We start from the raw sequence: 26,638 nt of genomic DNA, 5'->3' as shown, positions 1-26,638 counted from the left end.
AAGTACTCATAAATGTCCCATTTCACAAATGTTATCTAAATCTGTCAAACCTTTTTGAAAAATCATCGCGTTGCATTGCAAAGTATTTTGAGCTTAATGTAGATCGACTATTTTTCAATAGGTGGTTTGTAATCATAATCAATATAATAAATCTGTAACTAGTATCTAAAGCTGTTAAATAATTGTAAGTGGAATAAAAAAAAACACAATATTAACCTTAGATTGAATAAATAAAAAATAAAAAAAATAAATCAAGTAAAGTAAACAATTGTCCTAGTACTTTATTTACTTTCCACCACTGGTTTTCTGGTGCACATGAAATGCATTTAGGTGTTACATAATATTGTATAAATCCCCACCATTTGTGAGCAAACACAAGATTAGCCATGACAACAGAAAGATGACAGTAAGAAGTTTGACTGTTCTCTGAACAGTGTTTATACCGGGCTCTTCTTCATAGTTTAATAAGCTAGCGTTCTATGTTGAATCAATAACCAGCGGTCAGAGCTACAGTGCTATAATGTGAACTGCAGGAAATGATAACAGCTCGGGGGAAACATAACAACAGCAGTGGTGGTAGTATTGTATGCTGCTCTACTGTATGTAGGATGTGGGGTGGGGTCGTTTTGCAGGGTGGGATTGGAGCTGCAGACCCCAGGGGAAACTCTCCTTCTGTTTCAGCCGGTATAAGCAGACAATAGATCAATGCTTATGTCTGTGTTCATGTCAGGGTTGTTTTTCTTTTTCTTTATTACCCTTTTCACGGTGTGAAAATGAAATCCTCATTAACCACTTGAAACTAGCTGACAATAGAGGACCTACAAGGTCAAAGAAGAGATTTGGTGTAGAGGGAAAAAAGGGGACCAAGAACAGAGACAACCTCCGGTCAAGTTTGTATAGAGTTTATTACTGACTTTACCGGACAGGCATTATTTCACCTTGTTTCACAGTGGTCTTGTCGCCTGATAATGTTATGAAGAGTTAAGAAAAAGCACTGGTTTGTGTACTGTAAGTTGAGAATTCTTCTTGATCTTCGTGAAATCTCTCTTTTCAGGTGTGATTGTGTAATTGTGAGATCATGTCTGTACGGCCGAAAAACCCAGACAGTCTTCAGTCAGATAATGCCAACAACTGTCGGAAAAAAAACAAATCATTAGGTTCAGAATGTTGCCAACATTGCACACACGTGCCAACTTCACATGTCCCTGCAGGCTTTGTAGACATGACTACAGTTACAATTAGATGCCTTGAAACCAATTATCTGTTATTTCAGGATGTTCTTTTGATCACACTTACATGGGCACACCTTGAGGTTTGTTTCGCACATGACAGGGTCTATCAGAGGCCAACTTGACAGTACATAGTACAGTACAGAGGAAGGAGGACGATTAGATCAGATATGTTTGCACAGTGCCTACACACACACACACACACACACACACACACACACACACACACACACACACACACACACACACAAACACATGCACAATGTGTTCAGGCAATGTGGTCATGGTGTGGGGGCCAGGTCAGGGCAAACTGTAGGATTAGATTTATTGTCACGTTGGCTCCAACCTATCCGGAACTCTGTTGACGTATGGGAGATGCTACCAGCCCTTATACAAACCCCTTTTTTAAGGATGGAGACTTTGATCAATTCGTTGTAGGAAAAAGGATCACCTGCATTCAAAAGGAGACAGGAGCATGAATAGTGTCCAATGTGGGTTTCGGTTTCTTCATGTTCATACACAGGCACGTGCACAGATAGACATCAAAGGGGGCATGAGCCCCTGCCCTTTTATCCATCTGTAAAAAGTGCCCTCCAGACCATGAATGCAGTTTTTACTATGGTGAAAGAAATTAAATGCCCTCTTTCCATGCCATACCTGAAGGCAGCATTCAAGAGAATTGCCTTGTCCAAACTCTCCAGAACTTGAATGCAACATCTTATGTTAAAATAATTGCCCTCTCTGTGTAGAAATTTCCACATCTTGATTACGTTTAGTTTAGTGTACCGAAGGTCTCAAGTACCGAAAATAGCCGACCTCTAAGCTCACAATGCGTCCCAGCGCAACGTGTTGGAGGTCTGCTATTTTCAATATTTTCCACCAAAAGGCCCTTTTAGGAAATTCAGACCCTGCCTCTCTAACATTCTCTTCACGTCCCTGTTCATACACATGGTTCTGTCTGAACCTGTGCCCCTATTATATGTTTCTTTATTGTTAGCCAGGATGTATCACTGTAGCATATGGAGACTAGGATGCTCATTTGTCAAAATGACCCTGTAACATGAAATGTGTTTGTTGAGGTTTCTAAGCATACTGTTTGCACTTGTAGGAGTGGCATCCTGAATACACAGTAAAGACTAATTGCTGTTGCAAGAACTTTGTTTAAGAGACTAATTTTCTCTGTAAAGAAATCCGTCAAGCACACTGACTTTTTCCAGTCACTGTCAAGTTCACCTCCCACTCCTCAAAGTTAAAGTAAATCCATTTCAAACAGTCTCTTCCAAGCATGCATCAAAGAACCATAACCCCTCCTTTCAAAACCATAACCACAACCATAATTTTCCATCACTTATAATGAGCACGTTGTTCTTAAACATGTCAAAGAAAGAATAGAACATACGGTATTATGTATGTTTCCCATACATAATATGTATGGGAAACATTCATAAGCACAAGCACAGTACAGGTGGCCTGAACTAAATCAGTTATATAATGTGAAATGGTTCAACTCCATATGTTTTGTACACACATTGATAAACAAATCTTGAGTTCCCTAGACACATGTAGTTTACAGTATACTCTACAGCAGTGTTTCTCAAATGGGGGTACGTGTACCCCTAGGGGTACGCAGAGTTACTGCAGGGGGTACTCAGAAAATGCCGCCAAAAAAGAAAAATATAAGTATAAATCATGATAATATTTTACATTGTTAAATAATTAACAACAATTGAATTATTGAATTAAAAAACATTTACTTTTATGTTTAATGATGACCCTGGCCTTGGAGAAACTTATTGTGAGCCAGACAGTATTAATCCCTAATATATGATATCAGGGAACCTGGATGTGTTTGAATGTTGTGTGAATGTAAGTTATTGACATAAAAGCTGGACTGAAATGTCATGGCCACAGTGTTGAAAATAAATATCTTCAGGAGGCACTGTTTGAAACTCTCACTCCCCATTTTTGGGGGTTATCATAGCATATAGCACTATGGTTTTAATTGCAGTTTTGTATGGAAAATGTTGTTGCCGGGTAAAGGGGGTACTTGGATTCAAAAATCAGGGAAAGGGGGTACTCAAGCCAAAAAAGATTGAGAAACACTGCTCTACAGTATACTTATGACCTACACACACCCTACCAGTTGCTTGTCCTTTTCAATGTCATTACGCTTTCACATGAAGGTTTGAAGTTCCAGCTGGTTCAGCTGGCTACTGTAGGTCTTTTTGAAGGGTTATATTTAGGGATCTTCTACCGAGGAAGATGTTGACGAAGTCTGACATTGAATACATGTTTACATTATTGACTGCACCATACAGTATAGGCAATGTTCATATGGTACTGTACTGTTACTACAGGGGCTTTATTATAGTTTAACATAAAATATATGTGATAAATGTAGATTCCAATGGTTGCTCACTGCTCCTTGTTGTTATAGGATGGGTAAATGCATGTGTGTGTGTGTGTGTGTGTGCGTGCGTGTGCGTGTGTGTGTGTGTGTGTGTGTGTGTGTGTGTGTGTGTGTGTGTGCGTGTGTGCGCGTGCGTGCGTGCGTGCGTGCGTGCGTGCGTGTGCATGTGTGTGTGCATGTGTGTGTGTTTGTGTGTGTGTATTCTATTGGTTCTATTATAATGCACCAGGCTCAAATATTTCATAGTATTATTGATTATTACCAATACCTAGAAAAGTATATAGAAAATTATCAGCAGCAGTTGCCAAACACACAAAATGTACATCTTGATATTGTTAATTGAACATAGACGTAGACATTATACTAGCTAAATCCCAGCAGTTACCGGTACATAAATAACCAATACATGTAATGCACTCTTTAGGTTGTTGTGTGTCATGATCCGAGAGGCACTCACTAAATGAAAATATTAGATTGACTTAAAACATGGCTGTAACGAAATCATTGGAAGGGAGATGAATAGGTCAGTGTGACATTTCTTGACACTAGACAGCAGCAGTTGAAGGATTCCTCCCTCACTGTATGGTTTAACATCACTGTTGCTCCTCGAGGGCCAAAGGGAAAATGTCTCTGGTCACTTAGCAAAACCAGCGTTCCTCCCAGCAGGCCTTGTGGTGTCTGTGTCCTGTCTGGTTAAGGAGGTCTATATTTAAGACTGGTGCCTGCGTGTGGAGCGCTATAAGATAGGGGTCACCACCAGGCAAAGAGAGCTGTGACCCCTTACTGTATACTGTATATGTACTGTTTACATGGATCAAGTGTGCCAGGAATTCATGTCTGTGTGGATCGGTTGCAGGTCTGCGTCACGCGGCACGCTTTCACCAACATGAGAAGGGCGGTGCAAAAGGCTGATGGAGGACAAGTGTGTTTGTGTATTGCTAGTTATATAAAACATTGTAGCTTCATATTTCATCTTTTTGTATTTTTTCAAAAATTAATGGCAGTTACTGTTAGTATGTTATACTATGCTAGAGGTTCGGGTCGCTATGTGGCCCGCACTGCCGTTCTGACTGAGATGCCCATGTATGGAGATCTCTATATCTGTCAGTCTCTAGTCTATATCTTGGTTTGCGCCTGATTCCATGACGACACATTGAGGTTAGACAACACACTCCATATTTAGGCGTAGCTGCATTACTTTAGGAACTCCTTATTTGGTTATGACTGAGTCATGGTGACATGAGCTTGATAGTATGACAGTGTTGCACAAAAGTAGCAAAAAAATATTTTCTACAAGCTCACAATGCGATTCGTTGTGAGCTTGACTTGTAGATCTGCTATTTTCATTATTTTGCCAAAATAGGGACGATAAAGGTGGTTAAGTCATACATTCTTAACCAATGAAAATTATTAATAAGAGCTAGTGACTCAATAATACATATTTTGGATCCAATGGAACACATGTTCTTTTTCCCTTTTCCTGAAAAGTAAACGGTGGACATCAACGTCATAGTATTCCACCCGACAGCCAACATATGCTGGGGGTGAAGATGAAATAGGGAAGCAGAAGACATGTGGATGGAGGAGAGGAGAGCTTTTCAGAGAGCTGGGGTGGGGATCAGGGCAAATCAAATAAGGTCTGACCTTGGCTTGAAGTATTGTCTATTCAGCATGAGCAGACCCTATAGCAGTCAGCCAGCAGCCTCATGGGTCATGCTCCCCCCTCCCAGTTCTCTGTGTACCTGCATGCTGCATCCATGTTGCTGCTCATTAGCACTCCACACACATGTCTGACTCTGTGGATGTTATAGATCACACATTTCCGGCCTCTTGACATCCAATCAATGTTCAGCCTGAGATATATAGCGTACTTGTGCTTTTGGCTCACCATTCATTCTTCCCGTATTTCCCACCTTAACCTCTGTGTCATGGACATTTCCCACCACAACACCCTTCCCATCCCAGCTTACACTAATTTGTTGGTACAGTCTGGATGGTGAATTACGGCCGCAAGCCTCCCTGCTAGCTCCTTTCGGAACCTTTCCCTCCGCTATACAGCTCCGAGATGAGGTTCCTGCTTCATAACGAGCCCATATGAGCTTTTCTGAGGATAGTTTGCCACGTTTTTGACCATTCTTACCTTCACCAAACATCATATACAAAAAGTAAAGGTCCTATACCCATCTCTCACAGGCGGGGGTAATCCAAGCTATGTATTGAAACAATACTTTAATCGATCATTTTGTCAACCATTTTCATGTTTTTGTCAGCCTGTGGCCATTTCTTGCCCCGACCGTTTGGTGTCTGCAACACAGATTAATGGCGAGTCACGTGTGCACGCATTACTGCTTCCGTAACATTTCACTGGGAAAAACAAGGAACTGGTTGACAAAATGAGAGATTTAAAAGTATTGTTTCAACACATCGCTTGGATTACCCCCGCAGTAAAAAAAAAAAGTAGACTTGTGAGAGACTGGTATAGGACCTTTTATTTTTTGGATACGATGTTTGGTGAAGGTAAGAATGGTCAAAAACTTGGTGAACTATCCCTGGAAAAACTCATATGGGCTCGTTATGAGCAGGAACCTCATCTCGGAGCTGCATAGCAGAGGGTTCCGAAAGGAGCTAGCCTCCTGCATGCCATATAAATGCATGTAGGGGATAGGTAATGTGTTCATGGAGAAGGCAATATATATAAAGAGAGATAGGCCTACATACTGTTACTGTATAGAGTTCCATGGGAGATATCACATGCTCTGTTGTGATTTATATGGGCTGTCGGTGGCGGTGTGCTCATTTCACACAGTAAAATCCCTGATCCTTACGGGTCCATTTGGCTCCATTTGTACACGTTTAGGAGTTCAATTAACACCAAGGATTTTACTGTGCATGCAGTATAGCGGCAAAGGGCTTGTCCCGCATGTAGCCTGATATATTGATTAGACCTAGATCTGTCAGCATGGAACATTAACGGTCCCTGATCTTCTTTTAATGGCCGCTGCAATTCATTATGATGCTGATGTTGAAATCATAGTTTTTCTGGTTTGTATTGAAGGAATCAGATTTACTGTCAAATTCCTGAGCAATTCCAATTCCAGCGACCACCGCCCATTTCTAGCACATGAGAATTGACTTCATGGGTAAGATGGAGAAGGGTGGGGTCTGTTTTCCCTGTCAAGGGGTGAATAACATTCCCTGTAAAAGTTGTTTATTATCATCAGTAATGAGCGACTAGGGCTTTTCATCCTGAAGAACAACCACACCTTAAAATATTCTGAATAGACACAGACCATAAATCTGAAGTTTCCTTTTTTTCATATCCTTTTTTATTATCAGATGTCAATTTTCTATCATGTTGCAGTGAATATGGGAAGCAGTTCTGAGCAATTATCACCTCCAAATGACTATATTTTGGTATTTAGATTTTAGTATCAATAAATCAAGTGTCAAATTATGGTGTTATTCTTAAAAACAAACCCAATATACAGTATATCAACAATGTGCCTGCAATATTTTGACTCCTGTGTCCTGACTCCTGAGACAATAGCAGAAATTAGCCATACATAACCATAAATAAGAGCTTGTAGATAGATCTGGTATTTTCTGTGCGCAACACCATCGTACGATGGAGCATACATTTTGCGTAAGACGGTTGGTGTGCAAATAGACCTCCTATTCCCCAGGCCCAGACATACCACACAGAGCAGGGAGTGTTTGTTGGCAAGGGCTGCTGGAATGCTATTGTTGTGCAGACCAAAAATGTATGAGAAAAAGTCAGCTTGACATGAGATGCTTCATATTTTTCTCCTTCGGTATCTCAGTGCAGCATCAGCTTATTTAAATCTGTAACTCAGTCAGTAAATATACTGAAATAACCTTCCCTCACAGTACATCCATCAGTGGGGTACCACTGCTTGAACTTAAGTTAACCACTTAAGCCACGAATAGCTAAAATAGCTCATCTACAAGCTCAATGTTTTGTAGATCATAATTTTGGTAAACCAACAAGCAAAAAGGCTGCACACCAATATTGATGAGGTGCTGAACACTGTGCAGAAGACTTGAAGAAAATCAAGAATGAAGAAAACGGCTGCGCTGCTCGTAGCCACAATGCAATCAATATTTTAAGAACCAACGTTCCGACCAGATAAGGTCTTCTTCAGGGATTGACACAACAAGAATGAACCTCACATTTATAGATTTTTTGTTGTTGTTGTAAATATATTTTTTTAATTGTTTCCCTATATCCTCCCGTCACACATTTCAGTGTTGCCGCTGCTGTTGCACCCTACTGGCTGAAAGGCCCTGCCCCAGTCGTAGGAGCGCTAGCACAACGACAAAGATTGTGGTGATGTCTTGATGATGGTACCCCAACCTGGGCACCTGAAAGTGGTTAATAGTCTCTAAATTGTTTTCATTTAGTCAATGAAGGAGTTCAGTTACCTACTATGATTTGAAAAGTACCTTTGTTTGTTTATATGTTGTGCCCTCAGTCATTTTGAAGGGTTAGATGTCAGTATTTAATATGTGACAAAATCTGATACCAACAGTATTTAACAGGGTGGAAATCAGATTTTGAAACAATGTTCTTCATTAACTGAAAGGGGAATAAAGGCAGACATCTTGATTATGAGGAGCACATTAAGTTATCAGACAGCTACCATTAGGACTGGATAGCAAAAGAAGAGTCTGGTGGCACAGATAGAGATAGATGTCTGTGGGATGTCACACAGTCAGGCTCTGAGCCTCCTGCTGCCTTTGTCCTTGTAAAGGTGGTTGCACACTGCTGCGTTTTTCGGGCCGAATATCGGAGTGAATTTCGGAGCACGCAAATAAAAAAATCAACCTCACGTTATGTCAGTCACGTTTGCACACTGCCGCCCGTTTCGCGCACCACTTGGTCCCTTGCTCTCTCTATCTCTCTCTCTCTCCTTGCCCTGAAAAACGCATTTCGCAACGAAAAACGCAGGTTCCTATTCCTTTGACTGACTCAAACCAAAGGAACAGCAACACCTTTAGGAGAGGAGCTGTAGCTTGGCCAAGGCTAGATTAGAATACCTTCCCGGTGCTGTAGTGTCATCTTTATTTAGACTACGTGCACTGTGTTACTGTTTCCCGTCTGTATGTGGCAGATCAGAATCAGAATTGTAACTGCTTCCCTCAATAATGGTTTTATCTCTGCCACTCCACTACTGTGGAGACTGGGGTTCGATTCCCCCACAGTGTCTCTGACTTCGCTGAGTACTCCAACAAACACATGTTCGCGCCGCGGGTGTGTGAATCAGGCAGGGGAGGCCACCAGTCTCTGTAGCTGCTTTATTCTAGTAATAATGGTACAGTTTATTTTTATTTATTTTTTCACAAATCTCTTTATTCATTTTTTTTGGCAGAAAATAAAAGAGAAGCATCAAAAAATGTAAAGCCACAAATGTAAACTGCACTTTTTTTTAACAAACATCAAAGATTGGTATGAGCAATTGGAAATAAAGAGTAAACAAACAAACAAACAAACATGGAACCAAAGCAAAGTTTTTTCCAATAAATACAAGTTTTATTTTTTTACCAGCCAAGATGCAACTAGAGTCTAGTGGGTCGACAACGAAAAGTCGAAAACCCAGGCTTCTGTAGCGACTACCACAGGTTGGTTGTTGCACCAATTCAGCAGGAAGTGGAATTGGGAGGAATTATGGAGTTCCTCCACATGCGTATGTCCTTCCAGTGTAACTCCTCAGTCCTCACTATCAGGTGAAAAGCTGCTTTGGTAAAGTGCCTGCTCACCACTGCGGAGGTTGTGGGTTTGAAACCACTGTGGTGCATCCGGCTTTGTCGAGCGTTTATACGAACACAATTGGCAGCATGTTCAGGGGAGGTAAGCCGTGCGGGGAGGTGATATTTGTTACTGCACGTTCTCCTACGGGCTGGGGCGGCATGGAGTGGTGGGCAGGAGGAGTAGAACGGAGGCTCTACGTCCTCCCGGTGGGGGCAGGTGAGTCAGTAGGATAGAACAGCAGTGACAACGCCACACAAATGTGTGTGGTGAGTAATTCATTGGCATAGATTGTGGACAAAAAAGAGTGAAAAATATGTCTGGAAACTCATTCACGCTTGCACTGTAACCTGAAAGTTATCCAGACATTAATCGATGTGTTAATGTGTGAACGCAACAACTAAGTAGTCGGTCCTGACATGCAATGGACTTCACTTGACACAGCTAGCTCCCTGGAGTCAAGTTGGTGTAATGTCACTTTTAATGGCCTTTCAATGGCTGAATGTGAAATGTGAGGAGGCGTGGTTGTCTGCACCATCCCCAAGAAGACCAATGAGTTGGGGCTTGCAGTGACAGGGACTACACTGTACATGAGGGGGGAATTGACATAATGACTAAATTGGGAGACGAATGCACCCGACCCCCACCCCTGCTCCATTAGCTTTAAAGGAGGTGACGCACCATGTGCCTCTAGCATCACTGATGCAGATTGCAGGCCCACTGTTTCCTGTCTGCAGAGGATGTGATGCAGTTGTGAACTCTGCTGACCTAAAAGAGTCCTGCAGCAGGCAGGCAGTGTTTGTGGTCGCAGCAAAAGCAGCACTGGCAGCATTTTTAGCGCAAGGCTTCAATCACTGCGTGAAGCTTGCCCAGCCTGCCAAGGAATACTTCTCACTAATTAGACAGTATACATTCAGTGGCTTCTGAATAGGAACAAAAGCAACAAAACAAAAATTGTGGCTGAGGCGGATCTCTGGTGGTGACGCACGTTGTTTACCCCACGTTATGTTAGTGATGCTGCGGGGTACTACCAACATGTTTTCTGTCCTCGTATCTGTCGCCATGGTGAGGTCGATGGGAAAAGTGTCCCGGCGTTAAGTGCTGGTCGACATCAGATGTCACCCCTCAGCAGGCACACAGCTGCTCATGCACACGCACGCACACGCTCGCACTCACTCACTATCTCTTGTTCTGCCACTGCCAGCCATGTATCTGACTGCAGCTCACGGTCATGCTTTTCAGATAGATATACCTTGACGATGTGCATTACCTCATTATTTATTACCATTATACTTATTGAATGAATCCATTATCAACTACAAACTGTCTTTTGGGAGTCATCCATGACTGAGTGTGCCCTACAGTTTCACCACCTTTGTTGTTACCCTGCTGTTCTTTGAACCATCGGAGGTCACTGCTCTGTTCCACTCTGTGTTTGGGTTGTTTTGCACTTCAGGTAGTCTGATATGGGGTTTTCGAGGCCAATACAGCCAGCCATGTGTCTCAGGGCAGCTCACAGTCATGCAGATGCCTTAACAGTGTGGATTACGTCATCATGTTATTAACATGTTATTGAATGAATCCATTCTTAACTCCAAACTCTCTTTTGGGAGTCATCCATGACTGATTGTGCCTACGGTTTCATTTCCCAGGGCACAGGCAGGTCTCTATTATAGGCACCGTCCCAAGCTGACAAATGCTGTCTCTATTAGTATTACGCATTACGCAGTACCTTGTGTGATAGATAACTCTGGGGAAATAGTGGTATGACCTGTCAGCAGAGAAAGAAAGATTTGTTTCAGGTAAAGGCTGTTCATTTTTACTTATGCCCAAAATACTCTTTTTCTGAGATGTGGTAGGATCATCTGTTCACTGGCAATTGTATGTCTTTTATTAGCAACCTCCTAAACCACAGTAAACATGTGCATTCAGAGAATAACTGATTTGCCAGGCTTTTAAAACACAAACCTATTCTTTAGAAAATACAGTATTTTTTCTGCATTCTTTCTTATTGATTCTGAGCTCGATTGTGCTAAATGAATGAGTTCCCTTCCCTGCAGCCAGCGCTTCATGAGAAATGAATGAGGCTGTTATTAACATAAAGAAAAGCCACAGTGGTAGGGTCTGCTATGCGGCAAAGAGAGAGACCCCACCCTCATGGGGGCTATTCATTCAATCTGTGTTAACCCTGTCCTTATCTCCGGCTAGAACGATCTGTTTCTGCTCAAGACTACCCATGAGCAACCGATCCGCTTTCAAACGGTGGTCTGGAATTCCATTCTTGGCCTTTAGACTCGACAAGACAAAGGGAGGGAGGGAAGACAAAAGATCGTCAACGGGGTGGGAGCTGGGTTGGAGCCCACATTGTCAAGGGCAGTGTGTAATCAGAGCTGAGATTACCGTCCCACAAAGTACCATTACCCTGTCTAGGGGCACCCTAGAGGCCATTCCATGCGCTATATACTGTAGTCACACCAAAGCACAGTCTGACCAATGCCAGATGTTTGGGTCTGATGCTGATCCCATTTTCCGGAGAGTCCTACAGTAGGCCTTGTCCACCCATTACTACTTAGGCTACCAATGTTTTGTCAAAAAGTGCAGTCACAAATCTACATGCTCACAATGTGAGCTGTTTGAACATTTTGGGGGAAAAAATTCCCTATAACGACATGCCCAAAATAGGAATGCCAGGTTGAAAGTAGCCTCGCATCACCAGACTTTCCAACGCAGAGGAAAGCCTGGTATTCGTTCTAAAACTAGCCGTGTCATCCGGTTTAGAAAAAAAGGAAAAAAAGGTTCTGGTGGTTGGTTCCGGTTGGTGTCACATTGTTTTTGTTCCCCACATTATGCAAATCAAATAGTCTCGCTAGTCCCGCTACGAGAGGGAGAGTGAGAGATGAACATTCCAACCGTTATTATACCAAAAGAAACAAAACGATTTTAACAAACTAAACTAAATTAGGGGAATCATTTTGGAGGTGCACGGCGCTGGTGGTTCCGGTCACGTGATGATGTAAATGTATTTATGCTCCGACCGGATCAGAAACCCTAAAATGGCATTGATCCCAGGTTAGGTTGAAAGTGGTTAAACATTAGGGCACATTTGCTGCATAATTGCCGATACCGATGTTGTCACAAAAGTCAAATATGACCTCTATATTGATCAGGCTGTGTACGTACTGTAAGTTCTGCTAGCAGTCCTGACCTGTTGTGTCTCCTGTGTTGCAGATGGGAGGAGGAACTGTCCAGAAGACAGCAGTTGGAGTCCAAGATGGAGTCCATGCAGGAGGTAGGCGAACATAAACAACATTAATCATGCCTCCCTCGTCACTGTACTCCAAGCAGTTCACCTCCACCTCCAAGCAAACCTATTCACCTTAACAACCCATTCTAATTTGATGCCTTGTAGAGGGTTGCAGACCAGACATGAGGTCTGCTGCCTGATTTATTCTGCGCACAGGTGTCGCGCACTAAAAATAGCCAAACGACAAGCTAACAACCTGTTACAGCACATGTGTTTGTGCGTGCGTGTGTAGTCTAGTGTACATATGGCATACATGTTCAGTGCATATCTCCGCCGGTACACAAGTAAGTAGGCTATAAATCACCCATGGAAAGAGCATGTGGTGTGTGCATGTGTGTATGCTGTGCATATACTGTATAATGTACATAGTACAGTGTGTATACAGCATAAACTGTGTAGATTATCGTGTAGATTGTTTGCCTGAGGTTATTCAAAAGACAGCAACAATGAATTCCAGGGGATAATTTATTACATACGCATATCCTTATATATTGACAAAAGACAACAAGAATATAGCATTTGATCAACACGTTAAGTAAACCACTTAAACCCTGTAGGCTACCCTGTCCAACAGGGGCGGGCTCTATACTTGGTCCTCTCCATTTCCCCCTCTACACCAAATCTCTTTGTCGGAAATAGCTGATAGCTATTTTCTATTTTCGCAGAATGCTTGCATGTTTTTTGCTGAATGTTTTCCAAGAAAAGTGATTCTAGGGTTCATGTGGTTAATAGATTAATATGGTATAGGACTTTCCATCAGAGTGGGGTGGAGTTGGCTCAGAACACAGTTGGTGATGCTGGTATGTGACACCTTTGTTGGTACCCTGCCGTTCTTTGAACCATCAAGGTCACTGGCTGTTCCACTCTGTGTTTTGGTTGTTTGGCACTAGAAGTAGTCTGATATGGGTTTTTCAAGGCCAATGCCGATTCTGATATTTTGGAGATCCGGAAGTCCAATACACAATACCATTACAATTTACAATTTAAGAGATTAGCAGACACTCTTATCCAGACTTACAATAAGCATAGCAATCACATACATAGAATGCAGAGACAGTGTAGTAGTGCCTCAAGAAACTAAGATTCTAAACCAAGAACCGAGTAGTCCAAACAATACAATTTCTAAATAAGAATCTGTACATTGAAACTGTAGGATACCAGGTAAACAATTAACCTAAATATCATGTTATCTAAATTACATTCTTAACAATGTGGTCAAGAAAACGAACCTAAGTAACAAAAACATGAGAACGAGTGACTGTATGGTAGCCATATCTTGGATCTATCACTATAGCATCAATCGAGGTAGAAGATGAAGATGGCAGGAAGGGGACGGGGTACAGGGAGAGTGAAGTGCTAGTAAAGGGGGTGAGGTGGAGTCTGATAAGGTGAATCTTCAGATTACTTCGGAAAGGTTCAACCAAACCAGAAAACCAGCTCAGTGGGAGGTCAGGGGTTCAATACACAGCAGAGTCATACCAAAGGCTATAAAAATGGCATACAATGCCTCCCTGCTTGGTAACTTTTTTTTATATTGAATGCTTCTGAGGAAAATCCAATTAACAAAGTAAAACAAAAACACTGCCTCCCTGCTTGGCACTCAGCATCAAGGGTGGAATTGAAGTCCCTGTGACATACTAACGTCATGTCTAGGGCATGTACTTGGAACATCAATCTGCCTCATGCAATGGAAACAGGAGATGACCTATGGGCAACATGGCTCTGGAACAATTGGTTCCCAAGGTTACGTACGCAAGTGATAAGACAGCACATACTGTATGCCATATCACAATATTACAATATCCACAATCCCAGATGATATCCAGTCTCATATCACGATATCAATATATGATCCATACAGTATATTGCCCAGCCCTATTATGTTTACTGTACACACAGTGTTTTATTTTTCATGAAGTCTATTGCTGAGTATGTGGTCTGTCTGAGCAGACTGTCAATGCCAGAGAGATTTTATGTCAGATTAGAAAAGCACATTACAGGGAGCCTGTTTGGTACCAGATATAAAAAGGTGATCTATCAGAGGCACTCTAGCATAGTATGTTTGTGGACAGAGCAGACAGTGGAGGTAGATTTATAGGCCATCACAGGGTCAGTGTCACATCTTAAAAAAGGCCATGTTTTAAGATGGCCACACACAAACACACACACACACACACACACACACACTCACACACGCACGCGCGCACACACCAAGGAACGGAAGTCGTAGCCAGCCAAGCTCCCCACCTTCCCCTTCTCTCTGCTTCCCTGCTCTCGAACAAATCGATCGGTCGGCAGCGTTCTGTGTTTATCTTGGTATCTGGGTCAGCAAAACGACAGGGAGAAGAGAAGGGAGGAGAGACATCCCAGGAGGCTTTAACCTTTTAGAGCACACCGGCTGGTGTTGCTGAGTACGGGAGAACAGGAAATATACAAAGCTAATCATTTCAGTGCAACCCAGCCATTTGTCACAAAGACGGCTCTTTATGGCATTTTGATTATCTTTATTGCAGAAATAGTGATGCCTCTATTTATTGTCGAACTTCTTTTTACAACTTTCTGCCTTATTGTTCAATTCATATCTCTGTGTTAGATTAGTATCAGCTACTGTACCGTTTACAAAAGTGAGGGGTCGCGCTCAGAATTACTTTTATTGTTTCTTCTCTTCAGCTGTCAGTGAGCCATTGGTGAATTAAACTACAATATGGGCTACAGTGAGCGTTTTAGAATAACATGATTCAAGCTATTTTACTTGGCCAATGTGACCCTGGGTGTACAACAAACTTGGGACAAAGCCAGATGTTGGAGCTTAGCTCCTTCCAGGAGCATCGCTCAAATAGGGAGAAGGGGGAAACGTACATACATACTGAATAATACAGTTGTTACTCAAAAACTAAATAGTTTTGAGGTGCAAGGGTTAAATGTGTTTATTGTCACGTCCATACAGAGTGCCCAGGAGTCATCGGAGATCCAGGACGAGCTGAACGACAAGGTGGACAGACTGAAGGCCGAGCTCGTGGTCTTCAAGAGCCTGATGAGTGACGTACGTCTATGGTGTTAACAATAACATCCCACTACATAATCAGAATCGCCCCAAAAAAATGCGTGTGTGTGTTTCCATCTGTAACTCCACGTTCAGCAGTTGTTCAATTGTCTAAAAAACATAATACAAAAATCAATAACGCATGTACCTTGCCCAACATCAACTTTATCACCTTCAGATGTGTCTCTACTTCTCATAATCCCAAAATGTTTAAAATTTTTCCCCACATTTTGGCCTGTAGGCGGCATATTGCGCAATCCATAGTTGGGAGCGAAGTGTCATTATCATCACCAGGTCTCAGGTTACAAGAGGGAAGGGGGGGGGGGGGGGGGGGCAGATGCACACACACACACACACACACACACACACACACACACACACACACACACACACAGAGAGAGAGAGAGAGAGAGAGAGAGAGAGAGAGAGGGGGGGGGGGGGGGATCTAGAACAAGAATCAAAAACATAGATCTAGAACACAGAATTCATAGTTCTAGAACACATAGAATTCATAGATATAGAACACAGAATATGTACAGTACAGTACAGCAAGGTACAGTAGAGTACAGCAAGGTACAGTAGAGTACAGCAAGGTACAGTAGAGTACAGCAAAGTACAGTACAGTAAGGTAAAGTACAGTAGATTACAGTAGAGTACAGTACAATAAGGTACAGTAAGGTACAGTAGAGGATGGATGGATGTGGATGGATGGATGATGGATGGATGTGGATGGATGGATGTGGATGGATGGATGTGGATGGATGGATGGATGGATGGATGGATGGATGTGGATGGATGGATGGATGCATGGATGGATGGATGCATGGATGGATGGATGGATGGATGGATGGATGTGGATGGATGGATGGATGGATGTGGATGGATGGATGGATGGATGTGGATGGATGTGGATGGATGGATGGATGGATGGATGCAAGGTACAGTAGAGTACAGCAAGGTACAGTAGAGTACAGCAAAGTACAGTACAGTAAGGTAAAGTACAGTAGATTACAGTAGAGTAAGGTACGGTAAGGTACAGTAGAGGATGGATGGATGGATGTGGATGGATGGATGATGGATGGATGTGGCTGGATGGATGTGGATGGATGGATGTGGATGGATGGATGGATGTGGATGGATGGATGTGGATGGATGGATGGATGTGGATGGATGGATGGATGGATGGATGTGGATGGATGGATGCATGGATGGATGGATGCATGGATGGATGGATGCATGGATGGATGGATGGATGGATGGATGTGGATGGATGGATGTGGATGGATGGATGGATGTGGATGGATGGATGGATGTGGATGGATGGATGGATGGATGGATGTGGATGGATGGATGGATGTGGATGGATGGATGGATGTGGATGGATGTGGATGGATGGATGGATGGATGGATGGATGGATGTGGATGGATGGATGTGGATGGATGGATGTGGATGGATGGATGTGGATGGATGGATGTGGATGGATGGATGGATGCATGGATGGATGGATGGATGCATGGATGGATGGATGGATGGATGGATGGATGGATGTGGATGGATGGATGGATGGATGTGGATGGATGTGGATGGATGGATGGATGGATGGATGGATGCAAGGTACAGTAGAGTACAGCAAGGTACAGTAGAGTACAGCAAAGTACAGTACAGTAAGGTAAAGTACAGTAGATTACAGTAGAGTAAGGTACGGTAAGGTACAGTAGAGGATGGATGGATGGATGTGGATGGATGGATGATGGATGGATGGATGTGGATGGATGGATGTGGATGGATGGATGGATGTGGATGGATGGATGTGGATGGATGGATGGATGTGGATGGATGGATGGATGGATGGATGTGGATGGATGGATGCATGGATGGATGGATGCATGGATGCATGGATGGATGGATGGATGGATGGATGTGGATGGATGGATGTGGATGGATGGATGGATGTGGATGGATGTGGATGGATGGATGGATGGATGGATGGATGTGGATGGATGGATGGATTGATGCATGGATTGATGTGGATGGATGGATGGATGGATGGATGGATGGATGGATGGATGTGGATGGATGGATGGATGGATGGATGGATGGATGGATGGATGTGGATGGATGGATGGATGGATGGATGTGGATGGATGGATGCATGGATGGATGGATGGATGGATGGATGGATGGATGGATGGATGTGGATGGATGGATGGATGTGGATGGATGGATGGATGCATGGATGGATGGATGGATGGATGGATGGATGGATGGATGTGGTTGGATGGATGGATGGATGTGGATGGATGGATGGATTGCCATATACACTATTTTGCATTTTGGAAAAAACTGCATATTTAATGTTGAGCTATCCTAAATTTGTATTGCTTAGCTGCCCACTGGACTGTATCCATCTCTGGGTACAGGGGACTTTCACATAGGAAAGGGGGCCAGGCCCCCGCAGGGGGCTTTTTTCTAGTTACTCTAATAGACCCCTAGGTGTGGTTATTATAATATGCAAATATGTCTTCCCTGTGTAGAAGGGAACTTACTTCTACCCAGGTTACTTCCTGAAAGCTGAAAGCATCTGAGTCAAAAGGCCCAACTGAAATATACTGATATAATTACATCATAATATTATACCTACCCCTTTTTACCACACAACAACACTGTGGGTATGGCTAACTTCAGCTGGGTCACCACCTTATGAGATTATGTTGTGTGTGTGTGTGTGTGTGTGGGGGGGGGGGGGGGGGGGGGATCACGGCACAATGTCTTTAAGGATCTCCAGTTGGATATAGGGGCCCCAATCTACACTGTAAAATCCTTGTTGTTAATTTAACTCTGAGATTGTACAAATGGAACCAAATACATAAACCAAATAAAGTGTCCACATTTGGTTCCATTTTGTACACTTTGTAGAGTTACAGACACGAAAGGGTAAATCTGGACTGCTGTTGGACCTTGAGAAATAGTGCTCTGGGGTGTCTAATCCCATCTCACACAGATGTCAACAATCCTTCAACTCAAAACCAATTGTGCTTCTGGCAGTACCACCAGCAGTGCCAATTATGTTTTAAATATTGCTACACCGCTGCTGCTTCTGCTGCCTATAGTTATAAGTCTACTGTCAGAGAGGTTGTCAATCATAACAAATCCCATCTCGGCACACAGAGACAGCCAGGCCACATGCACTTCATTTGGATTCAGGAGGAGAGGAATATTATTATCGTCACTGTCGGGCAGAAATACTTGAATGTCCAAAAGTGTTACTTTTCAGGAAAGGGGGTGTGTTCCAATGGATCCTATGTACTGTAGTTACAGTATAATCTAGTCACAAGCTCTTCTTAAAGCTGCGTCCAAACCTGGATGGTTCGAGCGGCGCGATTACATACAAGTCAATGCAAAGATGAGACGACCCGCAAACGGGCGCGGCGCGAACGGGTGCGGCGTGAACGGGTACGGCGCGAATAATCCGAAAGGGGTGGCACGAACGCTCGCCTCGTATCTTCGCTCCACTTGGAAACATCCAACTGAAGCGACCTTCTCTACACCCCCACTCCACCCATCGCATCCTGACAGCCAATCAGCATTGATGTTGTCCGGAGATACGGACATGTTTTTGGTGTTTGGTGTTGGGACTTTTTTCCGGGTGTTTCGCCTTGATTTTTTGATGATCTTTTGATGATTTTTTTACCAGCGCGGACCTGCGCGACCAAAGTGAAGCGATAGAAGCGACTAGAATAGAAGAAATAGCGTCAGGTTTTCATTGGTTAAATACTTATAAAACCCACATAAAGGCTTAACATCTTTCAACCTGACCCGTTTGGGAGATCATTATTGGCGAAAATGTTTGAAAAATAATAATATCCTGAAAATAACCGGTTATTTTCGCCACTTGAGTGAAGAATAAAATAACCATTCATTTATTGAGAAAATAAATTAATACATGAAACTTGGGAGATTTCTGCCTGACAAGCGACATCATGCAACAGAAGCCAGGGAGGCTGTAAGGCAAGCATTCATTGAATAGCTTGGCTGCTCAGACGGCAGGGTTCATAAACAAGCAGCGGATCAACAGCACTTCCTGTCCGGTACAGCCCAGTATTGTTCCCAGGCAGGTCAGTTCTGCTCTGGTGTGATATACAGCTGTAATATACTGCAGCTGGTGTCAGGGTGACTGTAGCCATGCTGGTGAACCTAGTATTGTTGTTTAACCCTATAGCAGTTATACAAGCTTGTAGCAGGGCACTCTGCACTTTAAAGTTTAAAATAATGGTCAAAGTGGTTAAACAGTGACACTTTTTGATTGATTGATTGAAGGCTTTATTAGAAGTTTGCATAGGAAAATGTACAGATTCATGACGGTACAGTTCACTATAGTTCACTATAGTTCACACTGATGCTATCAAGGTCTAAATGGGTTAAACCAGTGGTTCTCAAACATTTACATGTCAAGAAGGACCTCCAAATTGATATGTATTTGGCCGTGGAACCCCATCTGAAAATAGCTTGTGCCAGGGACCCCCAGAAGAGAAGGCAACATTTGTCAAGTTTTTTTAAATAGCAGATCTATAAGCTCACAATGTGTTTAAACTTGTCCTCCTTTTAGTGGGAACCCCCTGAAGAACCCCTGGGGGCCCCCGGAACCCACTTTAGAACCATTTAATTGCTTACAAACTGTAAAGTTTTGATATTGTTCTTTGTAGTAAACATTATACAAGTGGAGAGTAAGCATGCAGCAACAGAGCCTTTTGCGTGTTTATTAATTTAATTTAATTTGGACCAAACTGTCTAACTAGTGAGTTTCAAAAGAGGATACAGTGATTAACTCACTGAACGCCATAAACGTCTTATACGTCTTTGGACCTCGGTGCCATAAACGTCTTTTACGTCTTTTTAATTAATCAAAAGTTTTATCATTTTTTCATAATTGTAATTTCAAAAAAATCGCTCTAGAAGTTGGCCATATGCCTCCGTGACCTGAGCGATACGGCCGATTTGACTGTAGCACCAGTGTAACACAGTCCGGCGGAAAATCGGTATAGCCGAAGATTGGTTCCGGCCGTTTAAATGTTATCTAAAACGTTCGTTTATACACTTTCCCGTGCATCCCTGACGAACTATAAGTACTCAAAAAACGCAGAAAATTCTCAGGATTCCAGCGGTGCCATCCATTCTTCTCTACCTATCCTTGATCGCGATCGCCAGGGTTCCGAAGTGTGTTAGCATGCTAGCTAAAAGGCCTGGCCAAAATGTAAACAACAGGCCCAAACCAAAAAAAAGATGGACGTCTTCTTCCTTCTTCTGTTAGTTGATCAGATAGTAGGAGACCACCCTCTGGTGGTTTTCAAATGGTATTGCACTCCAGATTGCACATAGGGCCCATCACAGCACACACATATGATGATGATCAAGACATCTTACACATGTTCTATTGAAGCCCAAATCTAATGATAGGATATATATATATAAATATACATGTTTTCCTTTGTAAGAGGGGTAGTGTGGCTTTCGATAGAAGCATAGATTTATATATGTAATTTAAGTACAAAATATGATTTTGGCCCCCATAAAAAGGCAAAATTAAGCAAAATGGCTGGCACCAGTTTTGTAGATTTTGAATAAAGGGTGGCATTCACTGAGTTAAGCAGGACTTCCCCGGGCCAAACATCGTCACAAGTACGGGAAGCAGAGGGAGGCAGTACAGCTGTCATCTTATCTAGAAATGCAGGAATGTGTCTGTTTGTCAATGAACCCTTTATGCCCAAATATGGAGATCCCTGAACTCTCCCAAGTTGATGTGTCATAGATGACTGATGTACTGGCCTCCAAGTCCTCGGCTAACAGCACATGTCCTTTATTTCAGAATATCAGACTACATTGGTATGTCATAGCAATAAAAGTCAATGTATAACACCACCTATCCTAGGACCATCATCATCATACATAGTTATATCATCAACTAGGAGTTCAATTGGTTACACTTCATCACCGACGATTCACATGTTGCTCTGAATAGTTAGGTTGCACTGCACAGGTTGGTGTCGTGACAAAGGAACAGATCTACAAGCTAACTACGTGTCACGCTGCAGCACTTTTTGAGCTTGTAGATCTGTTATTTTTGTCACATGAATTAGGGCTGCATACATTTTTCCAGGACCTTCCAGGACCCATGATCAATTCCAAACCTGGAAAAAGATTGTTCTAATTAAAAAATATTTTCAGGAATTTCCTGACCGTGGGAACGCATCCCTCCTTTTTCAGGAAATGACTGACTTGGACACCAAGATCCATGAGAAAGCCATGCGGGTGGACATGGACATCTGCAGGAGAATCGACATCACGGCCAAACTGTGTGACGTGGCACAGCAACGCAACTCAGAGGACATGTCAAAGATGTTCAACGTCAGCCCAGCCAGGTCGCTTCCAGAGAGGGTGCGTGTCTTATCTGCTACACTATTTGTCAGAGTTGTGAATAGGACTACTATATGGTAATATATGCTTTTTTGTGTGGAGAAGTCAGCAAACTCTGCAAATGAAATTACTGTTGCCGATGGGGAATCGATACGTCAATTTTCCTTACACTATTATGCACTGATTTATGTACATAAGCGAACAACTGCGTGTGAAAACAATACTTATTGACCGTAATAAAGCATGACACATGCCTGCAGGCATGTCCACACACAGACACACACACACACACACACACACACACACACACAAACACACATACACAGAGCAGTAAATGCTGATGCTGTGACTTTCTTAACTGCACACAAGGTTATCACATTGCGCCGACAGCACTGGCTTAACACCTAACGATCACCAATAAGCAATGAATGCACCCAGAAACAGTCAACCAACTTCCGGTCTTCAGATCTTTATTTTATTTTATTTTTAGATTAGACAGTCAAAAATCACAAGACGTAAGTGTGCATTACGTAGATTCCTATATGCATCAAATACAATGTGTGTATATTTGTGTTACAGGGAGCGATGGCGTGCTGCAGGAGGAAAGAGCGCAAGGCGGTGTCTGATGAGGAGAGCTCTGAGATGGATGCCGACCCCAGCACTTCAGAAGAAGAGCAGCTCCCTCCTGGACCGTTCAACATCACAGACGAAATGAAACGCATGCTCAACACGCTGTACGTGAAGCCCGCACCCACTGGCGTACACCAAAAAGCACACGCATTCATGTACTCCAGTAACCCAACTGCACACATTTGAACTGAGGCTGCTGTGACATCATACATAACAGTAAAATGTTGTTGCACATCAGTGCTGTTTTACTCTACTCCCATCTAGTGTTGAAATGGAGTCATGCTTTGAGAATAGGAACTTTCAGCAGAACTCTGAATATGACAGACACAACATAATAATTGGTTATACATAATTCACAAACCTACGATAATAGTAACAAGACAGGGTCTCATAAAGACACGGCTCCCATATGGCCAGTCTATTACATCAGTCATGTATCTTTGAGATATATGACTCCAGATTTAGTTCTCAGCCCGATCCAACTCCCTTTCACTTACATTATGAAACTTAAAAGTTAAATAAAACAAAAATTAAAAAACGTGTGTATGTAATTCCTATTGGCAGCATGCACAATAAATCTGCGGCATTAGCCCCGGACAGAGGGACAAACCAACAAACAAAAACGCAGACAGACCCTTTGTTAAATATCTTGCTTCTTACAGAGCAATGCCATTAACACCATTCTCTTTTTTTTTTTTTTTTTTTTACATAGACACAATTTTGTAATTTTGTGCCAGCGTGTTAGCCCAAATATCAATGTACAAACAATCATTTATAAATATGAATGTTTCCAGTCTCTCTGTGTGCTCTGCATGCATGCATGCACTCTGTTTTCCATGTCCTCTGTTACTATCTTCCTTCTTTATCTTTGTCTTCTCTGTATATGTGATGTGAGTAGATCTTTCTCTGTGGATGTGACCTTTCCTGAATGTGCTGGCTGTTTGTCCCTCCACTCCTATCCACGTCTATCCACCTCTCCCTTGTCCTATCTTCCCATCCTTTCCCCATCCTTGTTCCACTCCTTCCCTGTCTTGTCCTATCTTTCCGTCCTTTCCCCTTCCTTGTTTTGTACAGACATTGTTCCGATAACTCTCCTGTTGCCAGGCGGGAGACATTTGAAATCGACGACGACTGTGACAGCCTGACGTGGGAGGAGAACGAAGAAACTCTGCTGCTGTGGGAGGATTTCGCCAACTACAACGTGCCCAGTGCCATCGCCGCCACCAACTGCAACGCCACCGGCTCAACTGACGCAGACGGCAACCCAGAGCCTGTGAGCGTAAGACACCTTAATCCCAATGGTTCTTGTGTTCATGTCAAGGACCCCTAAATTGATACATATTTAACCAGGGACTCCAATAAGAGAAGAGTTTATCAACAATTGTCCACTTTGTGAATGTCTTTCAAAAATAGCAGGTCTCCAGGCTCACAATGCGTTTCATCGCGACACATTTTCTGCCTCCTTAGACGCCCTGGAACCCCTCAAGGGGTCCAATGTACCAACATGTACCAATATGTTTTATTTCTGTTCTCACAGTCACAGGAGTCTCAGGATGGAAGCCTTGGCAGCCTCATAGATGAGACAGAATCACTTTTCAAGACCAGAGAGCAAGAATATCAGGAATCCATCGGCCAGATTGAGGTAAAAGTTCACATGATTACCTCTCTGTTTACCTTTACGTCTCTCTTCATCATCAATAGATATATCAATAGATTCCTTTCCACTGGCTTACTATAATCTAAAACCTCCTAAAAGAATGCTAAAATACTACACTAATAAAATCATAGTCAGTTGGTAATGAGAACAGCAAGGAGTCATCAGCAGAATATCTGCTCCGATGAAGACTATAATACCGAAACGTTAGCATGTTTTTTGGCCAAAATAAATGGATGAAATTAAGGCATTTCCCCTAGTGCTTTTTATTTTAAGTTGGTGAGTGCTGGCATAAATATTTGGATGTTGTGATTTTTGAATGTTTCTTTGTATATGTTTTTTGCAGTTTAGCAGCACAGAATCGTTTTATTCTGGGAAGGAGCTTCCAAGTCTCCATTGCAAACCTAATTAGGTCCTACAACCAGCGATGCTGGCAAAGTTGTCAAATCTACTCAAATCAAGTATAAACTTTGGACTTTTGGACTTTAACAACTCTTTGTTCACTGTACTGTCTACCTCCTCCCCCCCTGTCCCATCAGATGGAGCTGGCCACAGCAAAGAGTGACATGAACAGACATCTGCACGAGTACATGGATATGTGCAGCATGAAGCGGGGCCTGGACGTGCAGATGGAGACCTGTCGGAGGATGATCAAAGGTGGCAGGAACTCTCCCTCCGTCAGCTCAGTGGCCAGCAGTGACTCAGGGAACACTGACGAGATCCAGGATGAGATCTTGGACAAGGACGGCGAGACCGAAGGCCCGGTTAGTTGATGGCTGTCCAACTAGGCCCCTCTGCCCCATCTCCTCCTGGCCGTCCCTTGTTGATATAAAGCTCACGGAGCTCCACCTTGTTGGGGGGGTGCGGGGGATCCAAAAATCAACCTTTTTGATCCACAGGAGTTGGACGAGCCCCTATACCCCCCCCCTCAAACTGATGCAGGCCCAGAACTGGTGCTTCTACTGTCTGTGTTGTGTTGTAGGAAAGGAGGGGAAGGGGACTCCTTTGCTTAACAAAAGTTAAAGGTGGTTGCATTTCCAAAACTGTGCTCGCTTCCTCACCGCTGCCTTGTAGGCTCCTTAAAGAGCTCCACGGGATACATTTGAAAACCATATTCTCAAACCTTTTCAAATGGCTGAAAAGTCATTACTTGCGTTGCCCCATTTGATTCCATTATCTTTCAATAGGTTCATGATAAATTTATAATTTTGGTGAACAGGGAACATAATACACTAATTCACAAAAATCAAAACACCCTTTTCTCATTTTGGATCACAAAAAACAAAATAATCAGGGCTTTCAATCAGTTGACATGATACTTCTTACTTGAATTACATAAGGTGAGTTATTTGCAGTGCAAATTAAACAGTTAGGAATATATTATCAAAGAGGCAATGCAAGAGCTGTCTAGTTACGACGGTCTAGTTTTATGAGGGAACTCTCCAGGGTCACCAAATCTGACAGGAGGAAAGGAGCACAGACCTTTGCTGCATCGATGCACTAATCAGATTCTATGCAATTAAAGCCTAATTTATACTTTGACAGTATGACTGTGTCGCTCACAGAAAATAACTGTTATTCAACTAGTTGAAATCTATTTTTATGTTAGGCGAGTGATGCCTTCTTTTTCTTTTTTCGGTTGGTCGGTCAGTCAGTCAGTCAGTCAGTCAGTCAGTCAGTCAGTCAATCAGTCATTTTCATTAGGCCGGCTGGAGCATAGGGCAGAAATAAAGTCCCTCCACTTCTGTCTGTCTCTGGCCTTATTTTTGGACTGGCTTTAATCCTCCTTCATTTCTCTCTAACCCATACAATTAGCCTTTTAAGCCAAGCAGGTGTTTTGTATAGTTAGTGCTCGGTTATGTGCGCTGCGATTGTAAAAATAGTTTTGGAGAATATGAAACGTTCTTTATTTTTTGTGTGTGTGTGGACAGTAAGCACTGGAACAGTGTCCCCTGATTTGGTAAAATCTCAGGAGGGTAATCTAGAATCCTTGAAAGTTAATGACAGTCCATTAACACCACTGGACTAATAAATTCACTGTATACATTTATTTACACTGCCTTATACTGATTGCTATTTTACCAAATGCTGAAACAAGCATTGCAATGTTCTCTCACGATTACCCTGTGAATGTTCATTCATCTCATAGAGAGCAACACATTCACTTTCAAACAGATCAATCAACAATT

General features: G+C 42.7%; 1 protein-coding gene across 1 annotated transcript in view; it reads left to right on the top strand.

The window, feature by feature from the left end:
• The window catches only part of iffo2b (intermediate filament family orphan 2b), a gene marked incomplete at its 5' end in the record, with an annotated part of 35,689 nt that extends 10,432 nt beyond the window's left edge, over positions 1-25,257 (top strand). Inside the window, 7 exons of the mRNA XM_080728240.1 lie at positions 12,635-12,695; positions 15,658-15,753; positions 22,016-22,186; positions 22,745-22,899; positions 23,900-24,074; positions 24,333-24,437; positions 24,989-25,257. Of these exons, the coding sequence (XP_080584366.1) occupies positions 12,635-12,695; positions 15,658-15,753; positions 22,016-22,186; positions 22,745-22,899; positions 23,900-24,074; positions 24,333-24,437; positions 24,989-25,222 (997 nt within the window). The 3' untranslated portion in view covers positions 25,223-25,257. The remainder of the gene's footprint in view (positions 1-12,634; positions 12,696-15,657; positions 15,754-22,015; positions 22,187-22,744; positions 22,900-23,899; positions 24,075-24,332; positions 24,438-24,988) is intronic.
• Between the last annotated feature and the right edge of the window lie 1,381 nt (positions 25,258-26,638).

The sequence above is a fragment of the Nannobrachium achirus genome (genome assembly GCF_963921795.1).
Source record: "Nannobrachium achirus genome assembly, chromosome: 6".
NCBI classification, from domain to species: Eukaryota; Metazoa; Chordata; class Actinopteri; order Myctophiformes; family Myctophidae; genus Nannobrachium; species Nannobrachium achirus.
This window is presented reverse-complemented; position numbering and strand designations above follow the sequence as displayed.